The 14,559-nt window shown below is 45.0% G+C and overlaps 2 protein-coding genes across 2 annotated transcripts in view; one reads left to right on the top strand and one right to left on the bottom strand.

Moving 5' to 3' along the window:
- Snap47 (synaptosome associated protein 47) overlaps positions 1-14,559 on the top strand; it is a 53,055-nt gene that overhangs the window by 6,149 nt on the left and 32,347 nt on the right. The window lies entirely within an intron of this gene.
- On the bottom strand, positions 9,861-11,590 carry LOC131916982 (GTPase HRas). The gene is made up of 2 exons (XM_059270648.1): positions 11,495-11,590; positions 9,861-10,774 (listed from the first exon to the last, which is right to left on the bottom strand). The coding sequence occupies exons 1-2, from the start codon at positions 11,588-11,590 to the stop codon at positions 10,022-10,024; spliced, it is 849 nt and encodes a 282-aa protein (XP_059126631.1). The 3' UTR covers positions 9,861-10,021.

Raw genomic sequence — 14,559 nt, 5'->3', positions numbered from 1 at the left:
GGGTTTTTTCCTTATATGGACCCAGGCATTGAATAAGCCTGCCTGTTCTCTGGTTATAGCTGAGCAATGGGAAACCCCTTCCAGCCAGGAATTAGACAAGGCTGTCTTCAGAAGCTGAGCAGTGTTCTGTGTGGCTCCCTGCCTTGGAAACCATGACTGACTGGGCTGAAGTAGCTCCCCTAATTCTGAGAAGTGCATGCTAGTACTTTTTAAAGCTATTATTTTGTGTTATGGGTGTTTTACCTGCATGTATAAACATCACGTGAATTCAGTACCCCTGAAGGCCAGAAGATGGCGACAGATGGATCCCCCCTCTCCTGGACAGGAGTAATAGTTGTGAGCCACTATGTAGGTGCAGAGAATCGAACCTGGGCCATCTGGAAGAGCAGCCAGTGTTCTTAAACAGCTGAGCCATTGCTCCAGCCCCCCCCCCCAGTGACTTTGAAGGGTTCAGAGGTCACATGCATGACTTGGAGGTGCTCTAGCCTGTGCTTGCTAATCTTACTGGAGTATAGGCAGCTCTATAGAGGTATGAAGGTATCAGTACCTGCTCCCTGCGTCTCTAGGCATTATGGTAGAAGGCTCAGGCACGGGCTTCCTAGTTCAGGGACTTGTTGCCCACGACTCAGTGTGGCTTATCCAAGTAGAAGACGCTGCCACTGGGGTGGCCCTGGTGTGCTAGAGAGGGACTCATCGCAGGCTCGCCCGCTGAACCCTCCCTCAGAAAGACAAAGCAGCCTTCTCTACAGAAGGAAGTGTCTCCTGCAGCTGAGAAAATCTCCCCACTTTCCAGTGACGTCAGCCTGTAAACTTCCTGGCTCTTTCTCATGGAGCGTTCCTGATGTAAGAGTTCAAGGTGTTTTGTTTGTTTTTAATGTGGTGGTTCCCCTTGGTCGGGCCAAGGACAGGTTGTTAGGAGGCCTGTCAGGCCTCACATAGGACCTGGTTGTCCTCTGCAACTTGGAGTTATCTATGAAATCCTTTTCTGAGAAATGAGTTTTACGTATCTTCTTTTATTTGTGATGGTGACAAAATTCTCATAGCTGGTTTGGCAACTTTCTTCCGGGAATGTCCTAGCTTCAGGTCTCGGAGCTGGTGGAGCTGTGATTCTTGGCATGTAGGAGTGACACATACCGAGAAGGAAATTTGGGTCTGCCCTTGAAGCTGTCATGGAGGAACGGTCTAGGGTATGTTTGTGAAGAACTTGGGCCAGCTTATTAGAGAAGTCAAATCCACATTTTGTTTTACCTGGTGCTTTCCTGTTGAATATACTAAGGGTGCTGTGAATAAGGTGTCCTTTCTTCTTCGGCTCTTCTTCACTGGTATGTCTGCTTGTTTCTGTGCATATGATACGTCTAACCAGATCCTAAAGCCAAGGCCAGGTAGCAGGTGTTTGGTTAGTATGGTGATCCCCTAGAGCAGTGATTCTCAACCTTCCTCATGCTGCAACCCTTTATTACAGTTCCTCATGTTGTGGTGAACCCAACCATAAGCTTATTTCCTTGCTATCTCATAACTGTAGTTTTATTACTGTTAGGAATCGTAATATAAATATCTGATATACAGGTTGAGAACCACTGCCCTAGAGGTCCTAGGAAAGATGGATCCAAGACACGGGCGTAGACTCCTCACATCCCTGATGGGTGAGCTTCCATGTCACTCTGGTCTCTTCAGTTTGTTTCATACAGTGTTTGGTGAACGCTGCCATCAATAGGACTCCCAAGCAGGACGGGCCTTCACCATGCCCACTGTGTCCCAGCCGAACAAAAACTAAAAGATGAACACCCATCACAAGGCAGTCGCTGAGCCAGGACCTTGAATAAAATATAGTCTGTTGTCCTCCAAGAGCTTTCAGTCAAACAAACAAGATGTGTCACACTGTGTCCTTGTCAACTATTTGGAGTCCTTCTGCTTTATCCAGAAATTGTGACGAGGTGAGAAGTCCTTGTGCTGGTGGTCCTGGGCCCTGAGTGCCCAAGGGCTGACGGGGCTGTACTACAGGGCACATCCAGAGGCTAATTCCAAGCTCTGGGACTAGGAACCTGTTTCCCTATTAGAAGCCAGACGTGTGACTTTACATACTCAAGTTGAAGGTTTGTTGCTCTGAGCTTTACCAGTGGGTCCTGTACTTGGTGGTGGCTGCTGCTGCTGCTTGGGGTGCAGGTCTGGAATGGGCCTCAGGTATTGAGACACTATGCTCCAACAGTAGTTTGTACTATAGTTCTGAGGCATAGAGTGTTGGGACCCTTGCTTGGGCCTTGACAGGCCAGTGTCACAACTTTCATTCCTGGCGTTTGGAATTCCCGGCTGTTAAGGCTTGGCAGCTCCCTCACCTCTTCCAGTGATGGAAACCTGGTGGTTCATCGTCTCCAGCTGCTCACAGTCTGTATTTTGACCACCTCTGCTCCACCACAGCCAGTCTCTGGAACTCCTAAGATAACCTCCTGCTGCTGGTGTCTTTGCCGCTGTTACCACTTTCCTCTCTGTTTTACCAGCTCAGTCACTCTACTGAGAAAAGTAAGCAAAAATGGGCCTGTGAGATGGGTCAGCAGATAAACCTGCGTAGGGTTAAGTGTGACAACCTGAATTGATTCCCCCAGGAATCACATGGTGGAAGGGGAGAACTGACTCCCAAGTTGTCCTCTGCCTGTCCGTTCATGCCATGCCATGTGTGCATTCAGACACAGTCAGGTGTGCCACATCTCTCATTTAACTGCCAGTCACACTAGGGACCTCGTTTGCACTAGTGGCCTCCAGAGGAACTGTGGGCAGGAGCTGCCGTGATGTGACTCACCGCCCTCTGTTCTTAGTGGTGTGCTTTCACATCTCCCTCAGGCCACTGTAAGCTCTGCTCGCTTGTGTGTATGAAATGGAGTTCTGTCCTCGTGAAGGTGGTTGACAGTACCCACGGATGGGAGAGCGGTTCATGCAGTAGTCCTCCCTTCCGTTGCACTGTTCTCACAGTGACTGTACTGATCAGCACTCCCACCAGCAGTGTGTAAGGCTTACCATTTCTCCATTGCCCTGCCTGCCAGCACTTACCATCCTTAGCCCTCTGCCACAAACACCAGGGCTTGAACCCAGGGCCTCACATGTGCTAGGCAAGTGCTCTACTCCTGAAGGATGTCCTCTACTTTTGAAGGATGTTTCTAGAACCTCTTTATTCTTTTATTTTGTCTCCCCCCCCCCCGCCCCCCGAGCTGAGAACCGAACCCAGGGCCTAGCACTTGCTAGGCAAGCACTCCACCACTGCACTAAATCCCCAACCCCTGTTCTTTTGATAATAGCCGTTCTTACTGGAATGATACAATCAGTGGGCAAGTTTTCACATGCTTGCTCATTTGTATAGTTTGTGAAAAACATTCATTCATATTTCAACCCTTGTTAATTCCAACTTTGGTGTTTTTAAGCTCATTATTTATTTTGGATATTAATCTATTTATTTATTTGGTTTATGTGTATTAATATTTTCCTGCATGTGTATGTGCATCATGTGCATGTAGTGCCCAAGAAGGCCAGAAGAGGGTGTGTATCCCCTGAGACTGGGGTTACAGACAGTTGTGAGCTGCCATATGTGTACTGGGAATCAAACTCAGGGCCTCTGGAAGAGCAGCAAGTGCTCTTAACCACAGAGCTATCTCTCTAGCTCTAAGGGATATTAATCTTTTAAAAATTTGTATGCATTGTTCCAGGCAGTGGCAGCACACACCTTTAATCCCAGTACTCAGGAAGCAGAGGCAGACCAATCTCTGTGAGTTCAAGGCCAGCCTGGTCTACAGAGCAAGTTCCAGGACATCTAGGGCTACACAGGGAAACCCTGTCTCAAAACAGCAATAATAAATTGCATATATTGTGTAAAAAACTTCATGGTTATGTTTTCATATATTCATATAATATGTTTTTTTTCTTGATGACAGTCATTTTGACTAGAATGAGATGAATCTCAATGTAATTTGATTTGCATCTCCCCTCTCCCCTCCCCTCCCCTCCCCTCTCCTCCCCTCCCCTCCCCTCCCCCTCCTCTCCTCCTCTCCTCTCCCCACCCCTCCCCTCTCCTCCTCTTCTTATTTTTTAGACAGCAATTCATGTAGTCCAGGAAGACCTCAAACCATGTAGGTAGTTGAGGATGATCTTGAACTTCTGATCCTTGGGTTGCCACCTCCTGAGTGCTTGGATTACAGGTGTATTCGCTACCACAGCCAGCTTGATTTGCATTTTCTCGGTAGCTAAAGATGTTGGACATTTTTTTCATGCATTTATTGGCTTTGCACACTTTTTAAATTCAAATGATTTTCCTGTGTGATTTATTTTTGGTTACTGTTCGAAACGAGTTCTGTCTGTGTATACCAGGCTCACAACCTCCTGCCTCAACTTCCCGAGTCCTGAGATTGCAGGTGTGTGCCTCTGTGTATACCAGGCTCACAACCTCCTGCCTCAACTTCCCCAGTCCTGAGATTGCAGGTGTGCGCCTCTGCACCAGGCTGGCTTTTACTATATTTTTTTGGAAAGTTTTTATCTCCCTGTTCATCAGGGTATAAGTGTCCAGTTTTCTTTTGTTGTTGTATCTTTGTGTGGTTTTTGATAGTCCTTGACCTCATAAAAAGAATTTAGCAATGTTCTTTATTTTTCAATGTTTCTTAAATTTTTGAAAATTAGATTTTTTTTCTCTAAATGCTTTGTAGAATTCAGCCAAAAAAAGTCACCATGCCCTTGAGTTTTTTTTTAAAGACAGGGTCTCACTATGTAACCTTGGCTGGCCTGGAGCTTGCCATGCTTATGGGAGACTTTTAACTACGGTTTCCATTTTATTTTTTATTACTGGTATATTTAGATTTTCTCTTTATTCAGTCTGAGTAGGTTGTATATGTCTAAAAAACTGTGCATTTCTTTTAGATTTTTCCAGTTTGTTAAATATGTAATTTTTTTGTTGTAGTTTCTTTTTTAAAGAGCAGACTTATTTTATTTTTATTTATGTGTATGTCTGTGTGTGTGCCACATGAGAACAGTGACCACAGAGGCCAGAAGAGGGCATCAGATTCTCCACAGCTGGAGTTACAGGTGGTTGGGGACCACCCAGTGTGAGTGCTGGGAGCCAGGTGGCCCTGGAAGAGCTCTTAGCCCTGAGCCATCTCTCTAGCCTGTCATGGTAGTTGTTTTCTTTCCTCTTTTTTCCCTTTGGTTTTTCCAGACAGGGTTTCTTTGTGTGGTCCTGGCTGTCCTGGAATTCGGTCTGTAGACCAGGCTGGCCTCGAACTCGAGATCTGCCTGCCTCTGCCTCCTGAGTGCTGGGGTTAAAGGGGAGTGCCATCATGCCCGGCTTCATCTCTGACTTTATTAATTGGGTCTTCTTTTTTCCTGTGTTAGTCTAGCTAAAGATTTGTTAATTTTTGTCTGTTCAGAAAACAAAATCCTTTATTAATCTCTTTATATTTTTATTATTTTAAAATTTTACTTTATTATTATTGTGCGTCTCTCTCTGTGTGTATGTGTATCCGAGTATGTATGTACATGTACATGTACATGTGCATGCATGCCACTGTATGCATGTGGAGGTCAGATGACAGTTCGGGGGAATTGAGTCTCTCCTGCTGTAGGATCTGGGAATTGAACTCAGTCAGGTCATCGGGTTTTCCAGACAAGTGCAGCTTGGAGCCTTCTTACTGTCCCTTTTGTATCTTTAAAAATTTAGTTTTATGCATTTCTACTGTGGTGCACTTTCTTTTCTTAGGGTTTGGATTATTCCTTGCTGAGACTTTGAGGTGCACTAGGATGTTCTCTGAAACTCCTCTTAGTGTTGCTTTTCCTGTATCCCATGAGTTGTTGTTGTTGTTTTCGTTTGGTTTTTCAAGACAGGGTTTCTCTGTGTAGCTTTGGCTGTCCTGGAACTAGCTCTGTAGACCAGGCTGGCCTGGAACTCAGAGAGAGCCACCTGCCTCTGTCTCCCAAACACTGAGTTAAAGGTGTGCATTGCCACCACCCGGCTGTATCTCATGAATTTTAACACAGGATGTTTTTGTCTTTATTCTTTCCAACGCTCATTGATTGTTTGGGATCATATTGTTCCGTCTCCATGTGTTCACCACTGTTCTTGTGTACTTCTAGTTTTTGTTCATTGTCATCTGAGAGTAGACGTGATGGGACTTTTTAATTTAAGACTTGCTTTGTGCTGACAGTGGGTGTGATTTTGGAGAGTGTGCCGTGTGCAGATGAGAGGCCTGTGTTTTGTAGCTGCTGACTAATGTATTCTGCAAATACCTGCTGAGTCTCTTTGCTCTTCAGTTTGGTTCAACTCAGATTTCCTTCATTGATTTTCTGAGTATGTTTTCTGCTCATTGATGAAAGGATATTAAGGTCCTCAATTGTTAGTGTTCCTGGAATTACCTCTCCTGTAGAGCTAATGATTTTTGCTTATATATTTTGGTAGTCTAGCATTGGGTGAATATATATTTACAGTAGTTCTGTCTTCCTGCTCAATTGATCCTTTATCAATATGCAATGACCCTTCTTTGAAAATTTACATTTTATTTCTGCTCTGTCTAACATGAGTACAGCTACTTCTGTTCATTATGGTCTCCTTTTATATGGCACATCTTTTTCAAATACTTCAATTTTCAATGTATGCTTTTACCAGTGGAGCAAGTTTCTTGTACACAGCATATAATCAACTCCTGTCTTTTATTTAACCCATTCAGCCAGTGTGTCTTTTGACTGGTGATTTTAGTCCATTTACATTTGAGGTTATTGTTGATATGGATGGACTTCCTGCCAGTGTGACTGCTTTCTAATTGTTTTTTCTGCTTTTTGTCCCATTCCATCTCTATTACTGTTTATCATTGAGATTTGATAGTTTTCTGTCATGCTAATATCTTCTTTCTATTTGGTATTTAATGGGTGCAGCTTGTGAGTTGTGTACATTTGTGTTTTCATAATGGTGGTCATCATCTTTTTGTTTCTAGTGTAAGACTTCCTTAAACCTTTTTTAAATGTTTATATCTCTCTGTATGTGTGTGTGGCACATTCATGCATTCATGTATGTATATATGTGGGTGTATGAGTACCATTGCTTGTGTGTGGGGGTCAGAGGACAATTTATAGGAGTCAATTTTCTTCTACCTGTGGGTTCTGAAAATAGAATCCAGGTGGTCAGGCTTGAAGGAAAGCATCTTTACTCACTGAGACTTCTTTTTTAGTTTTGTTTTTTTTTTTTTACATTTTTCATTAAAATATAATTACATCACCTACCTCCTGCCCTTTTCTCCCTCAAGTCCCTCCCATGTCCCCTCCCTCCAAACCTTCTTGTTTCCCCCATCTCAAATCGATAGCCTCTTTCCTTTGATTATTATTGTTACATGTATGTACACATATATACAAATATATAAAATACAACCCGTGAATCCATTGTTATTATTTGTGCGTATATAGTTCCAGAGCTAACCACTTTGGATTGGATTGCCAATCAAGGGGTTCTGTAGATGTAACGGACTTATTAAATAAGAAACACAGAGGCAAATGCAGAGTTAAAAGCCCAAGAGGTCAGAGCAGTAGCTAAGCGCAGAGACTAAAACCCTTTCTTACCCTAGCTGCCACTGCTGTCCTTCCCCTCAGAAAGAGATCTACTTCCTGTGTATCTGTCTTTTTATTGACTTTCTGTTCTGCCTTCTCATTGCTTGTAAACCCAACCACATGACCGCCTCGTCACTGCCTATACAGACCTCCAGGTCTTCTATGGTTGGTATTGAGATTAAAGGCGTTTGTCTCCATGCTGGCTGTATCCTTGAACACACAGAGATCTATCTGTCATGCGATCGGGATTAAAGGTGTGTGTCATCACTGCCCAGCTTCTGCTATGGCTTGCTATTAGCTCTGACCCCCAGGCAACTTTATTTATTAACATACAAATAAAATCACATTTCAGTACAAATAAAATATCACCATAGGGTTCATTTCTGGGAGAGGCTAATTCTCCCTTTTTAAAATTATTCTTTTTTTGAATAATTTAAGAAATATTGGTGCAAATCTCTGAGTTTGAGGCCATCCTAGTCTACAAAGCAAGTTCCAGGACAGCCAGGGCTACACAGAGAAACCCTGTCTTGGGGAGAGAAAAAAGTAGTAGTATTGGTGAGACTGGAGAGGTGGCTCAGTGGTTAAGAGCCCTGCTGCTCTTCCTTAGGACCAGGGTTCAGTTCCCAGCACCCACATGGCAGTTCCTAACGGTCTGCAACTCCAATTCCAAGGGATCCAACACCCTCTTCTGGCCTCCTTGAGCACCCACACAAAAGAGGTACACAAACATCCATGCAGGGAAAACACCTATACAAATAAAAATAAAGTTTGGAAAGGAAAAAAGGAGTATTGGTTGTAGTTCTTGAGTCAGTCTGGACCTGGGCTTTTTTCAGTCAGAAATTCTTTAATTACTGGCACAGTCTCTTCCTTCGTTATGGTCTGTTTTAGGTTGTTGGTTTCTTTTGGTTTAACTTTGGTAGTTTGATTGAATCAAGAAATCCATCCATTTCTTTTTGATTTTCTAACTTATTGAAGTATAAGTTTTTTAAATTTCCTTAATATTTTTAATTTCTTTGGTATCTGTTGTAATGTTTTCCTTTTCATTTCTGGTTTTTAATTTAGGTCATCTTTTTCTTTCTTTTGCAAGGGTCTGTCAATCTTGTTTATCTTCTTAAAGAACCCGCTCTTAGATCCATTGTTTCTTTGTATTGTTTTGTTTGTTTCTATTTTATTTTTTCTTGCCATCTACTGGGTTTGGATTTGATTTGTTCTTGTTTTTCCAAATTCTTATTTTTAGGTGTTCTTTTTTAAAGATTTTATTTTTATCTTATGTATGTGAATGTTTTGCCTGAGTGTATGTCTGATATGTTTGTGCCATGTGAATGCCGTATAAATCCACAGAGGCCAGAGTTGCACCATTAAGTTATTTATTTGTGCTCTTTCTGATTTTTTTTTCTTTTTGAGACAGAGTTTCCCCTGGCTGTCCTGGAACTTGCTTTGTAAACCAGGCTGGCCTTGAACTCAGAGATTCACCTGCCTCTGCTCCCCCACCCCCACTCCCAGTGCTGGAAATAAAGGTGTGCACCACCTTATTTATTGATTTCTTCTTTGACTCATTCAGTAATGAGTTGTTTAATTTCCATGAGTTTATACACTTACTAGAGTTTTGTTTGCTGTTGATTTTAAGTTTCATTGCATAATGGGTTGATAGCTTGCATGGAATTATTTCAATTTGTCTGCATTTGTGACAGTTTGTTTTGCATTCCAGCATATGATCATACAGTAGCTCTGTGTGCTGCTGAGTCAAATGAATATACTCTGGTGCTTGGGTAAAATGTTCTGTAAATGTGTTAGGACTATTTGATATAAGATGTCATTAAGTCTGAGGGTTCTCTGTTAATTTTTTGTCTAGAGGACTTACTTATTGGAGAAAGTAAGGTGTTGAAGTCACCTACTATTATTGGTTTGTGTTAAGCGTGTCTTTAATTCCACTTGCACTTTTTTTTATGAAATTGAGTGTGGCAGAGTTTAGTGTATCTAGGTTAGTATTGTAACATTTTTTTTTCAAGACCATCAAATAATTTACTGTAATTCAACCTGTGCCCCAGAGGCACCCAGAGGGAACGGAGAGGGGTTGAGGACTGGGGTGCCAGTGGTAACAGGGACAGGTCATGACAGTCTGTTCAAATTATCCATGCGAAGGTCTTGGTCACCTCTGTCCACCATCCCTGGACTGGACCGGCTCCAGCATCACTTCCTTCCTTCCTTCCTTCCTTCCTTCCTTCCTTCCTTCCTTCCCTGCTCTTTCCTTCCTTCCGTCTGCACCTCCTCCCTGCATCCAGCACCTCCACGTTCTGAGCCTATGCTGGGACGGGCACAAAGGACACCACTGACCGTAGGCAGGGGGATTGGCAGAATGGGGGCGGGTGGGAGCAGGGACATCAGAGTGGATATGAAGTTCATCTGGCTAGCTGGGGCCACTGCCCCAGATGTCTGCTGGTCCCTGCGTCACCTGGCGTCAGGACAGCACACACTTGCAGCTCATGCAGCTGGGGCCGCTCTCATCGGGAGGGTTCAGCTTCTGCAGTTTGTGCTGTGGAATCTCACGGACTAGTGTGTAGAAGGCATCCTCCACACCCTGCCGGGTCTTGGCTGATGTTTCAATGTAGGGGATGCCATAGCTGCGGGCAAGGTCCTGGGCCTGCCGAGACTCAACAGTACGAGCGGCCAGGTCACACTTGTTCCCCACCAGCACCATTGGCACATCATCCGAGTCCTTCACCCGCTTGATCTGCTCCCTGTACTGATGGATGTCTTCAAAGGACTTGATGCTGTTGATGGCAAACACACAGAGGAAACCCTCCCCTGTGCGCATGTACTGGTCCCGCATGGCACTATACTCCTCTTGACCTGCTGTGTCTAAGATGTCCAGCAGACATGTCTCCCCATCAATGACCACCTGTTTCTGATAGTCCTCTATGATGGGGTCATACTCGTCCACAAAATGGTTCTGGATCAGCTGGATGGTCAGGACACTCTTTCCCTCGCCTCCAGCACCCACCACCACAAGCTTGTATTCTGTCATCGCTTCTATAGGGATTGTCACTCCAGGAGCTCCTGCCCCTCCGCTTGTTGGAGCAACTGCCCCCGGGGCTGGGGCCGGGGCCGGGGCCAGGTGGGGGCGCAGACCGTCGCCGGCTGGGCCCGCGCATGGGCTCCATCTGCGGCGGGTGCGGCTCAGGCTGCAGTTGCCCGGCGCGGACGGAGGGGACTCGCAACATTTTCTTTTTTTCTTTTTTTTTTAAAGATTTATTTATTTATTTATTTATTTATTTGTTTATTTATTTATTTATTTATTTATTTATTTATTTATTTATTTTTTGGTTTTTCGAGACAGGGTTTCTCTGTGTAGCTTTGCGCTTTTCCTGGAACTCGCTTTGGAGACCAGGCTGGCCTCAAACTCACAGAGATCCGCCTGCCTCTGCCTCCCGAGTGCTGGGATTAAAGGCGTGCGTCACCACCACCCGGCTATTTATTTATTATGTACACAGAAGAGGGCGCCAGATCTCATTACAGATGGCTGTGAGCCACCATGTGGGTGCTAGGAATTGAACTCAGGACCTCTGGAGGAATAGTTGGTGCTCTTAACCTCTGAGCCATCTCTCCAGCCCCGCAACATTTTCTTGATTAATTGAATGAATGAAGTACCCTTCTCTGTCTCTTCTGATTAGTTTTAGTTTGAGAAGATCTCATTATAGATGGTTGTGAGCCAACATGTAGTTTCTGGGAATTGAACTCAGGACCTCTGGAAGAGCAGTCAGTGCTCTTAACCTCTGAGCCATCTCTCCAGCCGTCTCTTTTATTTCAATGTGGTCACCAGGGAGTGAACTGTTGAAAGATTAGAAAGATTAGGAGGTGTGGCCTTGTTGGAGTAGATGCGGCTTTATTGGAGGATGTGTGTCACTGGCTTTGAGGTTTCAAAAGCCTGTACCAAGCCCAGTGTCTCCCTGGGTGCTGTCTGTGGGTCAGGCAGTAAAGCTCTCAGCTCCTCCTCCAGCGCCAGGCATGCTGCCGTGCTTCCCACCATGATAATGGACCTAAACCTCAGAAACTGTAAGCAAGCCCCCAGTTAGATGCTTTCTTTTATAAGAGTTGCCTTGGTCATGGTGTCTCTTCACAGCAATAGGACAATGACTAAGATGGGTGTCTTCAGGAGTTTTCAGCTGTTACTTTAATAATCTCTTTTATTCTTTGGAATTCCCATAGTGCAACTATTTGTTTCTAATGATTTCCCATATGTCTCAAGGAATTGCTTCCAGTTTTTTCTTTTTTTACAATTATTTTTAGTTCCTCTCTCTCTCTCTCTCTCTCTCTCTCTCTCTCTCTCTCTCTCTCTCTCTCTGTGTGTGTGTGTGTGTGTGTGTGTGTGTGTGTGTGTATGTGTACACATGTGAGTACAAAGTGCCTGCTGAGGCCAGAGTCGTTTGGATCTCCTGAAGTTGGAGTTATAGATGGTTGTGAGCTAGGAACTCGGGTCTTCCAACATGGATGCTAGGAATTGGACTCTGGTCCTCTGGAAGAACAGTAAGTGGGTTTTTGTTTATTTGTTGTTTTTGAAGACTGGGTTTCCCTCTGAAGGTCTAGCTGTCCTGGAACTCACTGTGTTGTCCAGCTGGCCTCAAACTCAGGGACTTGCCTGCCCTTGCCACTGCCACCTGGCCTTGTAAGTGTTCTTAGCCGCTGAGCCATCTCTCCAGACTCTTCTGTTTTATTTTGTAAAAAAATTGTCTGATGGGTTATTTCAAAAGACTGTGCTCAGTTCAGAAATTCTGCTTATCCTAGTATATTATAGAAGAAGCTATTTATTTTATTTCATTTGTTGATTTTGTGTGTGTATGTGTGTGTGTGTGTGTGTGTGTGTGTGTGTGTGTGTGTGTATTCTAGTTCTTTGTCACAGTTCTTATTTGTATAATGAATTGTTTCCTCATTTTGCTGTCTGTCTGTATTTTCTTGCATTTCAGTGATTTTCCTTAGGATTTTATGTTGAATTGTTTTTCAGGCAACCTATGGATTTCCTTTGAATTGAGCTCTATTTCTAGAGAATTACTGTGTCCTTTAGAGGTGTCATGTATCCTCAGTTTTAAAATGTCTTCATTGATATCTTCACATCTGGCATAATAGTTGCCGTTTCCGGTTTTGCGGAGTAGCTTTCATAGGGAAAAGACTTTTATTTAGATAGGATCGAGAGTGCTGGTGTTTGGGCTTTGCTTACGGGTGAAGATGGACGGGTGGCCTCTGGTTTCTCTAGGTGTCGTCAGTACCACCACTGCTGTGTAGACCTGCATAGTCCAGTCTGCAGCAGTGTGTGAGGGTAGGTGCGCACATTTGCAGTGGACGTGGATTCCAAATGTGTGTGACGTGGGTGACTCTGGGGCTTATGATGGTGGCAGTTGAAGTTCTGATGCTACAGAGTGTGGAGGGTGCTGTCGTTAGGTCCTGTGGGGCAAGTAGAGGTGATGACCCAGGTAGGTATGGTCTTGGCGTTCATGACATTGATGGTATCTTCCCCAGGTCCCACTGGGCAGCATGGGTGATCACTAGTAACCACAGGTGATGGTGGCACTTTGGTGTCGGTAGCTGGGAATCTCAAACATATAATATATGGGAGAGGTGAATTCAGGCAAGGCCATGGTTGTGGCATTGGAGCCACAGTATACCAAGAAGTCTGTGCTCTGCCTGGGAGACACACACAGGCTCGGTGCTTCTTTTGGTAGCTACTGGCTCCCTAAATCAGATTGACATCTATCAGTGACTTTTGGGGCAGCTTGGGTTCTGAGGGCTGGGAGGGTCAATGTGAGGTCATTCATTGGAGCAGAGCAGTCACTGAGAGCTCCATACTTAATTTGAAACCCTTGAGTGCATGGGCTCCTACAGTTAGGCCTGTAGGTCTGCTGCTGGCTCTGGTTCTTCCCAGTTCCCCGAGAGGGGCTGGAGTAGACCACAGGACGCCCTGTTCCTGCCGCTGGGCTCCTCCTGCCCTGCTGTGTCCTCTTCTAGTCATTTCCCTGCACACTTGCACTTTCTCCTCAGCCACTTTCCTCAAGCGCAGTCTTCCTCTGTGCTCTGGTAGACCCACCTCTGTCTCCCCTCCTGGATGGACAGCCTGAGGGATTTAGCTCTCACCTTAGTTCCCGACCTGGTAGTTTGTGTAGACCCAGGTCTGCTCAGGGGAGCTGGTGGCCCTGGGCTGCAGGAGTAGAGGGGGTTGGCGGGCCAGAGCCTCTTAGGTTTCCTAGATCCTCCACTGACGAGCCGAATTCACAGACTCCTGACAAACTTTAGGAGCATTTAGCCTCCAGCATCGATGTCCTCACACCTCAGGACTTCCACCTGACGCTGTGTGAAACTTGTGACTGAAGACAAAGTAGCAGCCCAGACTACTCAGGGAGACCTCACCCTTGGGGGACTCCATCACAGGGCTGCAGTCTGCTCTCGGGCCTCATTTTGACACAGGCTCTGCCTGTGTGGGGCTGGTCCCACCTGAGTGCTTTAGGACAGTGATTATCTCCAGGATTGGCTGTGCAGAGGGTGGTTCAGGGAGAGAATGAATGAGATCCCTGTGGACACCACCTCACAGGAGCTGGGGCCTTGCCGGTGCTACCTTTTGTACGCTTACTGCCCATCCTGTCACTTGCATGCCAGGGCCTTACAGACCTGGTGACTGGTGGCAGTGTCCCTGTGGCTTACAGCTGGGTTCAGGATTTGAGGGATCATGCTAAGATAGTTCCTAAGAAGTAAAGTCATATCACACAAAGACTGTAATTGAGAGAGACTGAGAGAGAGACACACAGACACAGAGAAACATGGGCAGGGAGAGGTGGGAAAGTCCGCTTACCTAGTCAGTACCGTAGACTGCAGTGTGGAGCCTCTTGTCTTGACTAATTTGGTATCTGAACAAAGGATTGGGCAACATATTCTATAAGTGTTAATTCAAACCTATCATCCAGGACTTATGACTGCCCTGATGAATATAGTTATAAATATGAAATGCAAACA

This window comes from Peromyscus eremicus, chromosome 8a (assembly GCF_949786415.1).
Source record: "Peromyscus eremicus chromosome 8a, PerEre_H2_v1, whole genome shotgun sequence".
Classification (NCBI taxonomy): Eukaryota; Metazoa; Chordata; class Mammalia; order Rodentia; family Cricetidae; genus Peromyscus; species Peromyscus eremicus.
The sequence above is the reverse complement of the archived record's forward strand: the minus strand, read 5'-3'. Positions and strand labels throughout refer to the sequence as shown.

What these genes read in the sequence shown, in the direction of transcription:
- LOC131916982 (XM_059270648.1), bottom strand. Translation starts at nt 11,590, where the DNA reads ATGGTGGGAAGCACGGCAGCATGCCTGGCGCTGGAGGAGGAGCTGAGA. An exon ending in CCAGGGAGACACTGGGCTTG is followed by an intron (nt 10,775 to 11,494) that starts GTACAGGCTTTT and finishes AAATGTTGCGAG; the next exon opens with TCCCCTCCGTCCGCGCCGGG.